Source organism: Podarcis melisellensis, assembly GCF_964234715.1.
Source record: "Podarcis melisellensis genome assembly, chromosome: 9".
NCBI lineage: Eukaryota > Metazoa > Chordata > Lepidosauria > Squamata > Lacertidae > Podarcis > Podarcis melisellensis.
Genome location: NC_138541.1, coordinates 3,685,028 through 3,703,004, shown reverse-complemented (window position 1 = coordinate 3,703,004; position 17,977 = coordinate 3,685,028). Strand labels below are relative to the sequence as shown.

The window sequence follows — 17,977 nt, the reverse complement described above, 5'->3', positions numbered from 1 at the left end:
CATGGCTATCATATCACCCCTTAACCTCCTCTTCTCCAGGCTAAACATGCCCAGCTCCCTTAGCCGTTCCTCATAAGGCATCGTTTCCAGGCCTTTGACCATTTTGGTTGCCCTCCTCTGGACACGTTCCAGTTTGTCAGTGTCCTTCTTGAACTGTGGTGCCCCGAACTGGACACAGTACTCCAGGTGAGGTCTGACCAGAGCAGAATACAGTGGCAATATTACTTCCCTTGATCTAGATGCTATGCTCCTATTGATGCAGCCCAGAATTGCATTGGCTTTTTTAGCTGCCGCATCACTGTTGGCTCATGTCAAGTTTGTGGTCAAATGTCTATATGAATTTCTGAAGTTTTCCCTGTGAGCCAGTACATAGGAACATTTATCAGTGAATTGTTACATTTGGTATCGTGCAGCAGAGGCCCTTTGAATAGATAGGAAGAAACTGTGATGAAGTGTTTTGACAAGTCACAAAAGTCACAAAAGTGATTGTGCTGATTTTGGTAGTGGGCTGCATGTGCATGATATCTGCTGGAGGGGCAACCCCCCCCAACCTATACATAAATTCCTGCAACAAGGGGGAAGGAGTTTGTGACCTTTTGCTTAAGGGATTATGGATTCCCATCTTCCAGAGGAGTCATTAGCCCTTGGAACCAAGGAAATCAGTCAAACCGGTGAATTTTGGCAATTGTTTTATTCTGTACTGGATAGGCAGAGGAAACAGTATGAAACATGGGACCCGCTTATTGCTACAATTTTATAGACTGCTTTTCTGAGCCTCTGCTGTGGTGTATGTAAGGTGCCTGTGTCAATGGTCATTGTCCTGGTCTTCGTTAGAAGCTATGAACGGGATTTTGGGAGTCTTTCTCACAAAATCTTCCACTGCGACAACTCTAGACTCATAGAATCGGAAGGGACCCCGATAGCCATTATGTTTTTATGTGTTAGAAACCACCCAGAGTGGCTGGGGCAACCCAGCCTGATTGGCGGAGTATGAATAAATAAGATGATTGTGGTGATGACTGCCATACTGTGTGTGCCTTGCAGGGAGTCTAACCCATTGAAGGCAGGGGCACTTTGGGTGGTAATCAATAAAATTTCACTTTGAGTAGACCCAATGAAATGAATAAATGTTGCTAAGTTGATTTCAATAGGTCTACTCCATGTTGCTGATTTGCCACTCATCAAATCACCTGATATCACAGTGACAGCAGGGGATTCCTTTTTCCTGTGGTGGCCTTGCTTTGCAAAATAATAATTTTATATATTATATTATTTTATTTTATATTATATATATATATCCTGCCCATCTGGCTGGGTTTCCCCAGCCACTCTGGGCGGCTTCCAACCAAATATTAAAAACAACACAGCATCAAACATTTAAAACTTCCCTAAACAGGTGTTCAGATGTCTTTTAAAAGTAAAATAGTTGCTTATTGCCTTGACATTTGCTGGGAGGGCATTCCACAGGGCGGGCACCACTACCGAGAAGGCCCTCTGCCTGGTTCACTATAACCTCACATCTCGCAGGGAGGGAACTGCCAGAAGGTTCTTGGCGCTGGACCTCAGTGTCTGGGGAGAATGATAGTGGTTTAGCTGGTGATATGTCACAAAGTTCCAAACCAGCTCCACCAGCTCAGATGTTGTGATATATCAGTATATCTCAATGTTTAGTTGGTGGCATATCACAGTGTTGAAAGCCTGATATTGCAGAGCCCTACTCTAGAGTTACAGCTGAACCGAGATGTGAGACCTGGGTTTGGGGATAACATCTCAGCAGCCAAGACAGAGGTGCCACCAGCTGCTCTATAGAGAAAGGGAAGTGTGCTCAAAACAGCTGACTTCCTGCTGATTTGCAGCTTCGGTGCTAAATGCTTTGCTCAAACCTTCCACCACATTTGGTTGGGGGTGGGCAGTGTTAGTGAGTTGCCACTGTGCAGAAGTGGGCAGGGTCAGAAGGAACATTTTGCCAACAACAACAGAGGTTATCAGCTGGGTTATCAAGACAGAACGCCTGCTCTGTGGAAGGCTATTTAATGCTTTGTGCAGACTCACCAGACCAGTGTTTCTTAATCTCTGGTTTCCCCAGCTTTTGTTGGACTACAACTCCCATCTTCCCTGACCACCGGTGTGGCGAAGTTGGGAAATCTTGGTATGTCAAAAACGTTGGTTCACGCAGGAGTGAGGCATTGCGGGAGAGTTAAAACTGTGGACTTCTGGGAAATGGGTATCTGGTCTCTTTCACTGTAAAACTCCCAGTCTTTAGGAGTGTGAGTCAATTACATCCTAACTCTAGGCAGGATGAGATGTTATCTGATCCTGGCACAGCTGGGGGCTTGAGTGTGGATTGGGTGTGAAAAGGTTCAGGAGGCTATCAAAGTAATTTACAACTCAAGAGCCTGGTACGTGTCAGAGCAGCCTGAGAAGGGAGAGGAAGTCTTTTGATCTCAAGGTCTCTGAGCCTAAACAAAGTTCAGCTGTGCTGGTCTCCTGGCAGTCAGGAGATAGTTTCTCATCATACAGCCATTGGTGTGGTGGGAGCTGTACTCTTGACAACGGCTGGGGACCCAAGTGGGAGACACACTACAGAGTCTATCTACCTGCTCCAGTGTGTGCACCTTTTACTGGGTGGGGAGAAAAGTCAGGGATGCTGGAGAAAGCGGGCTGCCCAGTGGTGAGCCTGTCCCACTTGTTGTTGTCCTGAAGGGGAGACCCCCAAAGGGGTAATAAACCCTTTAATATGGTCCTTCCTGTGGCAGACAGGTGACGGAAAGCGGAGACATTTCACAAGCCGAGACATTTCGCTGCAGGGCTCATAGTTTTATGCCTTCCGAAAGGCAGGGGAGGTTTTTTTTTTGTTCCTTGTTTGTCTTCCCTGTCCTTATTTGTCTCCTTTTTGCAGGAGAAAACGCCGGCCTGGTTGAGGTGTTCCGTCGCGAATGCAACCATGACAAGTCACCCTTTGGTAGAAACCCACAGTTTCTCCTCGAAAGAAGCCCAGCAGCTGCTCCACAACAAGTTTGTTGTGATCATGGGCGATTCCAGTGAGTATCGTCTCGATGTGGCAATTAGGATGTGGTTTGTTCCTCAGCTGCAACAATTCCTGGCCTTCGAAACACAGGCTGGGTGCCTTTTCTCTTGCCGGCAGTATGAAAATAATTCTCTGCCCTTGTCCTTCGGCGCGTCCGTCCCTCCCTCCTCTCTCTGCCTCTCCATCTCTCGAGCGCAGCCTCACTTCCTCTTTCAAACTGCCTCTCTGTATATTTCTATCTTGATAAATTGGAAACATGATCTGCGGAAACTCTGTGGGTTGCAGATCTCGATGCTTAGCGTGTGGTTCAATGCTGATGTGCTTCTTAACTGCTTATCGTGCTCAATCCATCTGCTTGCTAAAACCTTAAAGCTTTTTTGTTGTTGAGGATATTCAACCCATCATTTGCCACTCTGCATGTTACTACCAGCAAATGCTTCCCAACAACAGAGATCTTTAATATAATAATAATAATAATAATAATAATAATAATAATAATAATAATAATAATAAATTAATTTTAAAAAATTATACCCTGCCCATCTGGCTGGGTTTCCCCAGCCACTCTGGGTGGCTTCCAACAAAAGATTAGAAGAAGAAGAAGAAGAAGAAGAAGAAGAAGAAGAAGAAGAAGAAGAATAGTAGTAGTAGTAGTAGTAGTAGTAGTTTGGATTTGATATCCTGCCTTTCACTCCCTTTAAGGAGTCTCAAAGCGGCTAACATTCTCCTTTCCCTTCCTCCCCCACAACAAACACTCTGTGAGGTGAGTGGGGCTGAGAGACTTCAGAAGTGTGACTAGCCCAAGGTCACCCAGCAGCTGCATGTGGAGGAGCGGGGAATCAAGATTACGAGATTACGAGTCCACCGCTCTTAACCACTGCACCACCAGTACAGTGGTACCTCGGGTTACATACGCTTCAGGTTACAGACTATGCTAACCCAGAAATAGTGCTTCAGGTTAAGAACTTTGCTTCAGGATGAGAACAGAAATTGTGCTCCGGCGGCGCGGCAGCAGAGGGAGGCCCCATTAGCTAAAGTGGTGCTTCAGGTTAAGAACAGTTTCAGGTTAAGTACGGACCTCCAGAACGAATTAAGTACTTCACCCGTGGTACCACTGTACATTAAAACATCAGTCATTAAAAGCTTCCCTAAACAGGGCTGCCTTCAGATGTCTTCGAAATGTCAGGTAGTTGTTTATCTCTTTGACATCTGGTGGGAGAGCATTCCACAGGGCAGGTGCCTGCCTGGTTCCCTGTAACTTGGCTTCTCGCAATGAGGGAACCGCCAGAAGGCCCTCAGAGCCGGACCTCAGTGTCCGGGCTGAACGGTGAGGGCGGAGACGCTCCTTCAAGCATACAGGACCGAGGCCATTTACGCCTTTAAATGGCAGCACCAACACTTTGAATTGTGTTCGGAAATGTACTGGGAGCCAGTGTAGGTCTTTCAAGATCGGTGTTATGTGGTCTCGGTGGCTGCTCCCAGTCAGCATTCTACCTGTCGCATTCTGGATTAGTTGTAATTTCCGGGTCACCTTCAAAGGTAGCCCCATGTAGAGCGCATTGCAGTAGTCCAAGCGGGAGATAACCAGAACGTGCACCACTCTGTTGAGACAGTCCGCATGCAGATAGGGTCTCAGCCTGCATACCAGATGGAGCTGGTGGATAGCTGCCCTGGGCACAGAATTGATCTGCGCCTCCATGGACATCTGTAAGTCCAAAATGACCCCCAGGCTGCACACCTGGTCCTTCAGGGGCTCAATTACCCCATTCAGGATTAGGGAGTCCCCCACACCTGCCCGCCCCCTGTCCCCCTGTCTCATAATCTGGTGTGGGAGCCAGTGTGGTGTAGTGGTTAAGCGCGGTGGATTCGTAATCTGGTGAACCGGGTTCGCTTCCCTGCTCCTCCACATGCAGCTGCTGGGTGACCTTGGGCTAGTCACATTCTCTGAAGTCTCTCAGCCCCACTCACCTCATAGAGTGTTTGTTGTGGGAGAGGAAGGGAAAGGAGAATGTTAGCCACTTTGAGACTCCTTTGGGTAGTGATAAAGCGGGATATCAAATCCAAACTCTTCTTCTTCCCCCAAAAACGGTACTTCCGTCTTGTCAGGATTCAACCTCAATCCATTAGCTGCCATCCATCCTCCAACCGCCTCCAGACACTCACACAGGACATTCATCCCTATCACATATTTGGGAGATGTGGGTGATTGTGCCTCCTTCAACTTAGCATCGCCCCCTTTGCACCGATGAATGATCCCAAGGGATCCTCTTGGACTGGTGCAGACGTGATTTGGAGTCAAGAGTGGGTCTGTCCTTGCAAGAAAAACCTATTGCGCTTGCCTCCGTAGTGGGCATTTATCGTGGAAGTGCAACACTCACTCACTTGCTACAGGGCATCTGTACCAAATGGTGCCAAAACAACCCCCTCTCATCTTTCCCTTGTTCGGCATCTATTTATTTAAACAATGCAGCTATGTGAGATCACAAATCATTCCCAAAATAAAATTGTAAATGTGCTTCTCTGCCTGGATAGCTCAGCTGGTTAGAGCATGGTGCCGATAACACCATGGTTGCAGGTTTGATCTCTGTATGGGACAGCTGCATATTTCTGCATTGCTGGGGCTTGGGCTGGATCAGTGCTCAGCAACCTTTTTCAGCCATGGACCCCCCACTGTCCCTTGGACCATGCGGTGGGCCAGACTATATTTTGAAAGAAAAATATACAGTGGTACCTCGGGTTAAGTACTTAATTCGTTCCGGAGGTCTGTACTTAACCTGAAACTGTTCTAAACCTGAAGCACCACTTTAGCTAATGGGACCTCCTGCTGCCACTGCGCTGCTGCTGCGCAATTTCTGTTCTCAACCTGAAGCAAAGTTCTTAACCTGAAGCACTATTTCTGGGTTAGCAGAGTCTATAACCTGAAGCATATGTAACCTGAAGCGTATGTAACCCGAGGTACCACTGTATATTAAAATGAATGAATTCTTGTGCTCCACAAATAACCCAGAGATGCATTTTAAATAAAAGGACACATTCTACTTATGTAAAAACACGCTGATTCCCGGACCATCTGCAGGCCGGATTGAGAAGGCGATTGGGCCGTATCCAGCCCATGGGCCTTAGATTGCCTACCCCTGGGCTAGATAGTCCTGGGTAAAGGTAATGGGACCCTTGACCATTAGGTCCAGTCCTGTCTGACTCTGGGGTTGCAGTGCTCATCTCGCTTTATTGGCCAAGGGAGCCGGCATACAGCTTCCGGGTCATGTGGCCAGCAGGACTAAGCCGCTTCTGGCAAACCAGAGCAGCGCACGGAAACGCTGTTTACCTTTCCGCCAGAGCGGTACCTATTTATCTACTTGCACTTTGACGTGCTTTCGAACTGCCAGGCTGGCAGGAGCAGGGACTGAGCAACGGGAGCTCACCCTGTCACGGGGATTTGAACCTCCAACCTTCTTATCAGCAAGTCCTAGGCTCTGTGGTTTAACCCACAGCTCCACCCGCGTCCCAGCCCTGGGTAATCTTGGTCTAATTTGAGACAATCATACTCCCCTCGACACAAAGAAGCCTTTCTCTTTTCTGATCTTTCATCATGGTTGAAAATAGGGTTTTGCAACAATATGTTTGCATATTGTTTGCAACAATATGTTGTGGAGAACTGTAGAAGAGTAGCCAGTGCCCTTGAAGAGACGTGGGGATATTGTTTCTGGTTGCATATCACCCCCAGAAAGTTTTTATTTTGATACCGTACTGTACTGAAATGTTTAAATGTTTATTGGTTTGCCATTGAATCTTCCCACGACACTTGCTGTGCTCTCCTGCCAGACCAGTGTGATGCATTGCACCTTTTGAGAACCACTGCCCCAAACCCTTTGCAGTGCAGAAATCTGTTTCCTCCCCACTCCAGAGCAGTTTCTGCTCCATATGTTCCTTTCAATCTGGGTTGACTCTAGATCCTGCTTTCCAGGAGAGTGGTTGTGCCTACTTGAGACACTTTAAAAGCCCATTAGGTTATCCAAACCGTTCCCCGCCTGCATGATGCCACAGGTCAACGAGAAAGAAGAAGAAGAAGAGTTTGGATTTATATCCCGCTTTATCACTACCTGAAGGAGTCTCAAAGCGGCTCACCATCTCCTTTCCCTTCCTGCCCCACAACAAACACTCTGTGAGGTGAGTGGGGCTGAGAGACTCCAGAGAAGTGTGACTGGCCCAAGGTCACCCAGCAGCTGCATGTGGAGGAGCGGGGAATTGAACCCGGTTCCCCAGATTACGAGTCTTAAAAGACTTTCTGCAAAAACGACTGACCTACTGTACACATGCAGCCGCTGGGAGAGATCATCAGGAGGTTTGGGCTGGGTGTTCATCAGTATGCAGATGATACCCAGCTCTACCTCTCTTTTAAATCAGAACCAGTGAAGGCGGTGAAGGTTCTGTGTGAGTGTCTGGAGGCGGTTGGAGGATGGATGGCGGCTAACAGATTGAGGTTGAATCCTGACAAGACAGAAGTACTGTTTTTGGGGGACAGGAGGCGGGCAGGTGTGGAGGATTCCCTGGTCCTGAATGGGGTAACTGTGCCCCTGAAGGACCAGGTGCGCAGCCTGGGAGTCATTTCGGACTCACAGCTGTCCATGGAGGCACAGGTCAAATCTGTATCCAGGGCAGCTGTTTACCAGCTCCATCTGGTACGTAGGCTGAGACCCTATCTGCCTGCGGACTGCCTCGCCAGAGTGGTGCATGCTCTGGTTATCTCTCGCTTGGACTACTGCAATGCGCTCTACGTGGGGCTACCTTTGAAGGTGACCCGGAAACTACACTAACCCAGAATGCAGCAGCTAGACTGGTGACTGGGAGCGGCCGCCGAGACCATATAACACCGGTCTTGAAAGACCTAAATTGGCTCCCAGTACGTTTCCAAGCACAATTCAAAGTGTTGGTGTTGACCTTTAAAGCCCTAAACGGCCTCAGTCCATTATATCTGAAGGAGCGTCTCCTCCCCCATCGTTCTGCCCGGACACTGAGGTCCAGCTCCGAGGGCCTTCTGGCGGCTCCCTCACTGCGAGAGGCCAAGTTACAGGGAACCAGGCAGAGGGCCTTCTCAGTAGTGGCGCCCGCCCTGTGGAACACCCTCCCATCAGATGTCAAAGCGATAAATAACTACCTGACATTCAGAAGACATCTGAAGGCAGCCCTGTTCAGGGAAGTTTTTAATATGTGACATTTTAGTGTATCTTTCATCTTTGTTGGAAGCCCCCCGAGTGGCTGGGGAGACCCAGCCAGATGGGCGGGGTACAAATAATAAATTATTATTATTATTATTATTATTATTATTATTATTATTATTATTATTATTATTATCAACACTACCAGCTTTCACTAACCAACCAACCCAAACAAAAACTAACATTTCTCACTCTATATATACAACTTGGTGCAAGCCACTGACTCATGCTGACCCAGCTTTTTTAAGCATTAAAGAAACAGCAGCCAATTTTTTAGCCTTGACAGTAATTTTGCGCTTCTGCACATGCGAGAGCAGTGAAACCCGGAAGTAACCCTTTCTGGTACTTCCGGGTCGCCGCGGGACGCAACCTGAAAAGATGTAACCTGAAGCAAACATAACAAGAGGTATGACACTATTTCAAGATTCAGAGTCACCATTTATTAAGTTATAATTCTATAATTCGAATGAGTTCCTGCTCATCTATCCTCAATGTTTATAAACACAATTGCATACAGTTGCTTCTTAAAATTCCATCATGTCCCATTTCACCCTCTTAAATAGGTTTCTTAATATATTCTATTCCCCCCCCTTAAATTTCGCATTTGGAAAATTATTTTTTTAGTAGACCAGAGAGAGTTTCCAGTGCTCCTTGAAAGATTTTAGATTTTTGTCTCTTATCAGAGCTTGCCAGTTTTAACATATTCTGCATATTCCATGGTTTTCATCATCCATTCTTCATTTGTCGGTATTCCATGCCGCTTTGGTTACATGCAGAAACACAGCTGAAGTTTCCTTTGCAATCTACATCTTTGTCAATCTGTTTTCAAATGGATTCTGCAGGGTAATTCAGAATCACACCAGAAGGGTGTTTCGTTTTTGGAACGAGCCCAGTTTCTCCAGAAATGCTTCTTGGAGGGGGAAAATATGCAATAGCTCTAGATCATGGGTAGGCAAAGTAAAGCCCGGGGTCCAGATCCAGCCCAATCGCCTTCTAAATCTGGCCCACAGACAGTCTGGGAATCAGTATGTTTTTACATGAGTAGAATGTGTGCTTTTATTTAAAATGCATCTCTGGGCTATTTGTGGGGCATAGGAATTTGTTCATCCCCCTCAAAAAAAATATATAGTCCGGCCCCTGACAAGGTCTGAGGGACAGTGGACCGACCCCCTGCTGAAAAAGTTTGCTGACCCCTGCTCTAAATTGTGTGCAGACTACATAAAAAAACACACCTCATATTTGGTCTCCATTGATTCTAGAATAAAATATTTGTCTGCAGCCTTAGTCAACAAGACATGTTTTCTTCCTTTCTAGTTTACCGATCGATATACAAAGACCTGATCTCCATCCTGCAGGCCGACCAGCTGCTCACTGTTGATCAGCTGAAGAAAAAGGTGGTTTTTTCTTTAAAGTATTTTCATAGAATCCTAGAATTTTAGAGTTGGAAGGGACCACAACGGTCAAACCTAGCTGTCTCAAGGTTACAGCTGCTGCACAAGCAATAATTGTGCAACTTGTGCTTGGCTGCCCCAATTCAGGGCAGAACTGGATCCGTATTCCCTGATCAATAACTTTTCCTTCTGGGCAACTCCTTTTATTCAGGCACAGCAGTCCCTGTCTATACTTAGAGGGGGGAGTCCGATTGGTTGGACAGTTCTGTTCGGCAGTAGGATGGAAACGGGGGGGTTAGGTGGCTGTTGACCAACTGAGACCCCCTCATTCTGTGGTTCTCTGGACTGAGACTTCTAGGAGTAGTAGTAAAGTAAATAGTAAATTTTATTTATACCCCGCCCTCCCTGCCGAGAGCTGGGCCCGGGGCGGCTAACACCAATAAAATCACAGTAAAAACATAATTGGGGGGGGATTTAAAATACAGGTTAAAATGCAATTTAAAATGCAGCCTCATTTTAAAAGTAGCTGATAGATCAAGACATAAGGGGAGGGCAACATAAGGGTCAGAGTGAGGTCCAAACCAAAGGCCAAGCGGAACAGCTCTGTCTTGCAGGCCCTGCAGAAAAATGTCAAGTCCCGCAGGGCCCTGGTCTCTTGGGACAGAGCGTTCCACCAAGTCGGGGCCAGTGCTGAAAAGGCCCTGGCCCTAGTTGAGGCCAATCTAACCACCTTGCAACCTGGGACCTCCAAAATGTTGTCATTTGTGGACCTTAAGGTCCTCCGCGGGGCATACCAGGAGAGGCGGTCCCGTAATAATGCGTTGGTTGGCCGCAAGGGGCTTGCAAAAGAGTCCTTGTGTACGATCTTGATCTCTACTTGCAGGGAGAACCGTCTTTTAACAACGATAAACTGGTGAAATATAGTGGGTTAGGCTGCGGGAACAGATACCAGGAGGTGCGCGAGTTCCGCTCGGATCACCACCTGGTGCGATGCTACTTCATTCCCCGCGTTTATTCGGACTACGTGGAGGAAATCTTGGACGACCTCCAAAGAGAGCCGAAACCGGACGTGGTCATCTTCAATTCCTGCCTCTGGGACCTCAACAGGTAAGGGGGACTTACCTGTGGCACCATGTGGCTTCCGTGTGTGGGCTTCTCTGAGATATCTGGCTGACCTACGCTTGGAAACTGGGTGCTGGGCTCTTGCTGCGATCCTGCGGCCTCTTGCCTTGTGTTATCCAGCCCTTCGTTGCTGATCCCTGACCAGAAACCTCATATGTCTCTGCATCAGCTGAGATTTGGGATGCTTTTGTTGCTCCTTTTTGCAGGGACTTAGTGGAAAAACTGTGCTTCCCTCTCCTTAAAAAATAACCGCTGGAGCAGTTAGTCATGCAGAGATGTGGTGGGCAAACTCCTCCACGGGTGGTCTCCAAAACAGCCTTATTATTTGGTTGATTACCAAACATGATCCCATGTTGGAGGATGGAGAATTGGGGAAATACCCTTTTGTTTATACTCACATCTGCCCAGGTTTGAAAATCAAGGGAACATGAGACCAGGTGTGTGTTTGTGTGTGTGTGCGTGGTTGTTGTTACCTTGTAAGATATTTTATAGTAACTTTCATAAGGATTCAGTATCTGATGTTTTAGTTAAACAAATTGTTTAAATTGTTATTAAGGAAATGATTCTTTTCCTCCTTCCAATAAAGCACAGCAGAAAAGTTGTCTAAATATAAACAGTGAAACCTCACAACAATTTCATAATTACCTGTCTGTGTATTTCTAATAATTATAACCAAATCAGTAACTTTTGATATAACTGTAAAAACTACTCTGAAAATGTTATTATTCCAAAAATGAAACCTTCCATCTGGTTGTAAATATTAAGGTTATACCAGCAAGAATGAGTCTTTCTGTAAAAAAGAATAATGATTTAAATCAAGTGTCAGGGGCTCAGGAGCAGAGGCACAGGGAAGAGAGGAGATGGGGAGCGAAGGGGAAGAATCCGAGGGGAGCGTAGGAGAAGATGACAGCGGCCCGAGGGATTCCATGAGCCTCTCCAGTGAATCGGAAGATTCACAGAAGGGGGCGCCAAGGGCCAGGGGTAGGGGGTTCCCAAGGGGAATGCCCCAGGAGCAAGGGGGCAGCAGGGACTCCCAGAGCAGTAGTTGGAAATCAGGACCAGCTTCCCCACCAGAGCAGAGTGGGGGGGAAGAGTCCCAAGTATCGGGGCCAGTGCATTCCCCACCAGGGAGAGAAGACGAGGCAGGGCTGACCACGCCTCCATCGGAGAGTCGGACAACGGAGGGGAGGTCAGATCCGGCCAGTATCCCGGAAGAGGGAAGCAGTGACAGAAGTAGTGTAACGGTTAGGAGAAAGGTCACTGGGTTGGCGCGAGAGGCAAGTTCAAATGTACAGGAGCGCGGGACAGCAGAGAATGAGGATTGGGAACCGGGTCCTAAAGCCCGCCGGAGGCAGGGGGAGGAGCTAAGCGACTCAGCGTCGGAAGAGTCCAGAAAGGGCAATGCCCCAGCGGGCAGGAGGACCCAGAGGAGGAGAGAGCAGCGGAAAAGGTGGAGCAGGGCTAGGATCTTAAACTGGTGTCAGAGGGAAGGAGACTCAGACGGGACTTCGCCGATCTAGGGTTTAAGATGTAGGGCTGCGCGCTGCGGCTTTGAAATGGAAACTGAACTTCAATAAAGACTTTTGTACATTACGACAGCCTAGCGTTGGTCCTCTGTGAGCTGGGACCTAGAGGCAGCTCTGACATCAAGTCTTACTGACTCACGATTTAAATCAATTTGATTTAAATGAAATCCACCCTGGCACCCTTCAGCTTTCTTGGCCAAGACCAGTGCTGTTATCCTTTTGTGTCTTCCCACCAAGATTCTGATGGTTTCCTTTCTTCCATTCAGGTACCAAGAGAAGGTGGCCAGGAAGCTTCGGCTGCCGAAGGCCATCAAGCAGTACAAGCTCAACCTGGAGAAGCTCTTTGAGAGGCTGGATCAGGTCCTTCCTCAGACCTGCCTTGCCATCTGGAACACGGCCCTCCCCATTCGGAAAGAGCCTTCCGGAGCCCTCTACAAAGAGATGGAGGGAGACTACTGCTCAGCTGAGGTGACTGGGGGGGGGGGGCAGCTCCCAACCGGGGCGGGGCGGGGTGTCAACCTGTCCCAGAGCCCAGAGCTCTCAACTTTTCCCTTTTCTTGCGAGGAATCCTATTCAGAATAAGGGACTTTCCCTTTAAAAAAGGAAAACGTTGACAGCTATGCCCTTGCCCTCCCTCCAACATGTGGGAATGTTAAAGATTGTAAAGGGAAAGGGACCCCTGACCGTTAGGTCCAGTCATGAACGACTCTGGGATTGCAGCGCTCATCTCGCTTTATTGGCCGAGGCAGCCGGCGTACAGCTTCTGGGTCATGTGGCCAGCATGACTAAGCCGCTTCTGGTGAACCAGAGCAGCGCATGGAAACGCCCTTTACCTTCCCGCCAGAGTGGTACCTATTTATCTACTTGCATTTTGACGTGCTTTCGGACTGCTAGGTTGGCAGGAGCAGGGACCGAGCAACCAGAGCTCATCCCGTCCCGGGGATTCGAACCACCAACCTTCTGATCGGCAAGTCCTAGGCTCTGTGGTTTAAGATTGTAGGAAAGGATATATTGAATAAGTATTATCCTTCTTTCACTCATGCAAGTAAGTGATGCAGCAGAGCAGATTCTACTCACTATAGTTGGAAGCTAGTTTGCAGATTTGTTTGAATCTCTTAGTTAAGATTATTTCCTGGTGTTCCCCTTTTGATACTTCTAATAATAATAATAATAATAATAATAATAATAATAATAATAATATTTTTTTACCCCACCCTCCCTGGCCAAGACCGGGTTCAGGGCAGCTAACACCGAATATGAATACAGTAAAAACATTAAAAACAAATCAAAACAAAACAAAAACCAAACAAACAGTTGATTAAAATATAAGTTAGAATACAGTGTAAAATGCAGCTTAAAATGCAGCCTCGTTATAGAGCCGAGGGAAAATATATATGCAAAATCCCTTATAAGGCGTTTCATAAATAAATAAATGGGGGGGGGGTGTTGAGTCCATCCCCAAAGGCCAGGCGGAACAGCTGCACCTTGTAGACCCTGTGGAAAGATGTCGAATCCCGCAGGGCCCTAGTCTGTTGTGACAAGAGCATTCCACCAAGTCGGGGCCAGTGCTGAAAAGGCCCTGGCCCTGGTTGAGGCCAATCTAACCTCCTTGGGGCTCGGGACCTCCAAAGTGTTGTTATTTATGGGATGTCCCTATTTTCATCGGAGAAATGTTGAAGGGTATACCATTAGTACTTCTTCCGCATTTGTAAGAACTCAATATTTTAATGTGGAACATCCCAGGCCGATGACATATCCATATTCTTTTCAGCCACCTGCCTGATATCATTAGGCAGGCACCTATTGCTTACCCAGATGCTTAGAAAATCAATGTGAATTTTAACCCTTTTCTTTTTTTTAGTCTTTTGCGTCTTTAACTTTTAGAAAGTCTTGCCTTATTGTGGTTAATTTTTCCTATTGATGAATTTTATTTTATCTTTTTTTGTAGACGGTTTGGGACTTGTTTTTTTTTCTTCTTACGCAATCAAGCATTGTATGCATGCTATGAAATAAAATAAATAAATAAATAAATAAATGCAGGATGTAGAAAAAGCGACTCCCGTGGACGTGATTGAAGCCAACTTCTACGGCGCCATCCTCGCCCACAGCTACGGGTTCGACGTTCTGGACCTTCATTTCTTCTTCCGCTTTGTGGACCATCTCCGCATTGAAGACGGGATACACTGGAACTTCTTGGCGCACCGGTTTATTACCAGATACCTGCTGACCTACATTGCTGATTCCTGGGGAGTCGAGCTTGAGAAGAGGAAGTCCGGCACAGGTGAGCGTGTGGCTCAAGAACAGGTGAAGAGCTGGATTGTAAGGCAGAGATTGCAGAAGGTCCGGAAGACTACAGCTGTAAAAGAGTTTTTGAGAAGGGGGATTTGGGGCTTCACTCACTGCTACTGCTTCTTTGGCAATCGCTCGTAGCCGTGTAAGACTGTAAAAAGTAAGATTTTTTAAAAGTGAGTCTGTAAGTGACTGTGGAGGCCAATTCTGGACCCACACGTCCTTCCACAGCGGGGACATTGGTTTCCAGGCAGGAGTTGATCACGGTGAGGGTTTGCCAAGCGTGCCTTCCTCTTAGCACATTTCTCCGTTGCGTCCTGAGTACGAGTGTCTTCAAAGTCCATGACACCTTTAAGGCTGTTCTCCAACTGGAGCACTCGCAGGCCAGTATTTCCCAATTGTTGGTGTTTATACTACATTTTAAAAGATTTGCCTTGGGAGAGTCTTTAAACCTCTTTTGCTGACCACCAGCATTACGCTTTCCATTTTTAAGTTCAGAATCGAGTACCGTATTTTTTGCTCTATAAGACTCACTTTTTCCCTCCTAAAAAGGCTGCGCAGCTATCCTAGAAGCCAGAACAGCAAGAGGGATTGCTGCTTTCACTGCGCAGCGATCCCTCTTGCTGTTCTGGCTTCTGAGATTCAGAATTTTTTTCTCTTGTTTACCTTCTCCAAAAACTAGGTTCGTCTTGTGGTCTGGTGCGTCTTATAGAGCGAAAAATACGGTAGTTGCTTTGGAAGACGATTATCAGGCATCCGCATAACATGACCAGTCCAACGAAATTGATGTTGAAGAATCATTGCTTCAACGCTGCTGATCTTTGCTTCCAGTACACTGGCATTAGTTTGCCTGTCTTCCGAAGTGATGTGTAAAAAATTTTGGGACCAGGGACTCATGAGAGTTGCTTTTGGGGGTTGTGTGTGAGTGGGTGACCAGGAAGTCCTTTGTGCCCCTTGGGATAATGGCTCTAGAATCCTAGAATTGTAGCATTGGAAGGGACCACTTGGGTCATTTAGACCAACCCCGTGTGCAATGCAGGAGTCCTTTGCCCAAATTGGGGCTTAGAACCCATGACCTTGAGATTAAGAGAGAGGGAGGGCAAAAAGAGAGGAGCTGCCCCCACCCCACAGAGCCTGCTGCTGGTGCTGAGCTTGCAAAGAATGACTGGTGTGATTTCCCCATCTCCCAGAATAATGGCCTCTCGCTTTGCAGGGATTGGTTGGAATGGAACTGCAACACATCAGCCAGCTTCCCCTCACCTGTCCTCCACACCCCAGTTGTGCCATGACTTCTTCTCGGCTGGTGACGTTCCTATTAGGCAGCTCTCTGTGGACAGAGAAGCCCCCTACAGCTATGGCGCACCCTATGGCAACAGACCTTTGGCTGGATTCGAATACAATCCCCAGGACCCCTCGCCCCACGATGGCCGGCTCCTTCCTGCCCACCCGCCGTTTGAGCACCACAGCAATCCGTTCAACGACGGGCCAGGGGGCAAATTGGATTGTCACGACCGTCCACCCGACGCTGGACAGCTCACTCCTGACCCCCAGTTCAGTGACCATTCGAATGGTTCCTTCAGCCGCAGGGGTGGGGTTTGGAACAGCCCCTTTTCCCCAGGTATGTCCCTGCAAACCACCGTTGTCCCTCTGAGATATGTTTAGGAGCCCACTGTTGGGGTGCTTCCAAGGGAATGGGGGCAATTTGAAGCCCCCAGCTGGCTTCAGCCCACTGCCAGTAAGCCGGGCGATCTCCAGTCCTTGGCTCAGCATGAAACAGTGACCCACAGCTTCAGTAGCCTTCAGAAGCTGGAGCACGCTCAGCTGAGTAAATAACACTGCGCAAACAGAAGTGGCAGGAGATGGCTGTGAGAGCATATTTACCCGCACAAGCACCTGCTGTTTACCTTCCTGCCGGTGTGGTACCTATTTATCTACTTGCACTTTGACGTGCTTTCAAACTGCTAGTTGCCAGGAGCTGGGACCAAACAATGGGAGCTCACCCCATCGCGGGGATTCAAACCGCCGACCTATTGATCGGCAAGCCCTAGGCTCAGTGGTTTACACCACATCGCAACCCGCGTCCCATAAAAATACAGTTAGCATTCCATAAATATAAGAGGAGGGGTTTCAGCAGATAAAGCAACTTGGACCGAGTTTTAGCACACATGAAAAGCCTAAAACAAAACCTTATTTCCTCATGTATAGCCTTTGGACTATACTGTAACTTAAATAGAAAATTATCTTTAGAAAGATTTCCCCTACAAAGCATTTTATTATTTTTTTAAAAATCCGATTTAAATCAAAAAAATCCTTTTTAATACACACACAAAACCATTGATTTTTATCCACCCTGCCTAGAACAGAGACTGGTAACCAGTTCAGCTGCTGAAAGCGGTACATACATTTCCTAAGCCTCCAGAGGGCTGCATCCTGAGCTCACATGTCTCAGTTGTGCAGCTGATTCTGGGAGATCCTGCTGCTTTTACTTTCTGTGGCCGCTCTGCTTCCCCACTCTGACCCCTTTCTCGCTTTCCTCCAGAAACCTACGGCTCCCCTATTCCCACACTGGCCAGGCGCTCCAGGCGAAGGCGGCGCCCCGAGTTCATACAGTACCACCCCTACGAGCAACGCGAAGAAGCCCACCCCTATGGCAGGCCGTGGCGGGGGCGCGGCAGAAACGCTTGGCGTCGCCCCCAAAGGTCAAGATACGTCTGGAGACACCCCTCTCGCTCTTAGCAGGGGCTCCGACAGCCTTGAATGTTCTTCTCTTGCAGGCAGCAGCCTAACATGTCAGGACTAGGGATGGGTTTTTTTTGGGGGGGGGGGTTTGCCTGTGGGTGTCAAGGGCTTCTGTACACATAGTGGAAGGACGCGTCGCTTGATCTCCAGTCTGCTATTGGACACCCTATGGTCACATGGTCCAAGTGGGGGCCGGACCGTCTTTCTGAACCCGGGGTTGGCCCCCACCCAGTCCGGACACTGCTACCTTTTCACCTCAACCGCCCGTCCTGTGGAAAAAGGGTATCTTCGCAACCGGCTCTGAAAAGCAAGCTCGGTAGTCCAATCTCAGACACAAACCAGGCATTCGAAGCGCATTCTGCCCACGTTTTAAAGCTCCCCCCTCCAAAAGACCCATGGGAACTGTAGTTCCCTTGCTCACAGACCTACAGGGTGCTTAAACTACAGTTCCCAGAATGCTTTTGGGACAGTCATGTGCTTCAAAGGTGTGTTGGGGATCTGCCCCTAGTCATGGGATGAGCTGCAGGTGATCTGTTGATATCGGCACAAACCGCCTGGGTTGTTTTGGCCAGGATTTTTAAATTCCCCATGAAATTCATTCCGTCCCGCCCAGGGCAGTAGCAAGGCTGGGTGGAAACTCTTCTTTCCCAAAGCCCCCTGCTATCT

At 47.9% G+C, this 17,977-nt stretch overlaps 1 protein-coding gene across 11 annotated transcripts in view; it reads left to right on the top strand.

Annotated features, from left to right (window-relative positions):
* LOC309377610 (PC-esterase domain-containing protein 1A-like) overlaps positions 1-16,247 on the top strand; it is a 45,709-nt gene extending 29,462 nt beyond the window's left edge. For 7 of the 11 annotated variants that reach the window (XM_081925144.1, XM_081925148.1, XM_081925147.1 and 4 more), the window contains 6 exons: positions 2,900-3,041; positions 9,559-9,638; positions 10,519-10,742; positions 12,550-12,751; positions 14,324-14,564; positions 15,786-16,247. In XM_081925144.1, the coding sequence (XP_081781270.1) occupies positions 2,945-3,041; positions 9,559-9,638; positions 10,519-10,742; positions 12,550-12,751; positions 14,324-14,564; positions 15,786-16,234 (1,293 nt within the window). In that variant the 5' untranslated portion in view covers positions 2,900-2,944 and the 3' untranslated portion in view covers positions 16,235-16,247. Of the gene's footprint in view, positions 1-419; positions 672-1,773; positions 2,150-2,346; positions 2,400-2,423; positions 2,450-2,899; positions 3,042-9,558; positions 9,639-10,518; positions 10,743-12,549; positions 12,752-14,323; positions 14,565-15,785 lie in introns of those variants that run through there. The other 4 variants (XM_081925152.1, XM_081925149.1, XM_081925151.1 and 1 more) reach the window with 4 other exon arrangements.
* Positions 16,248-17,977: the final 1,730 nt, after the last annotated feature.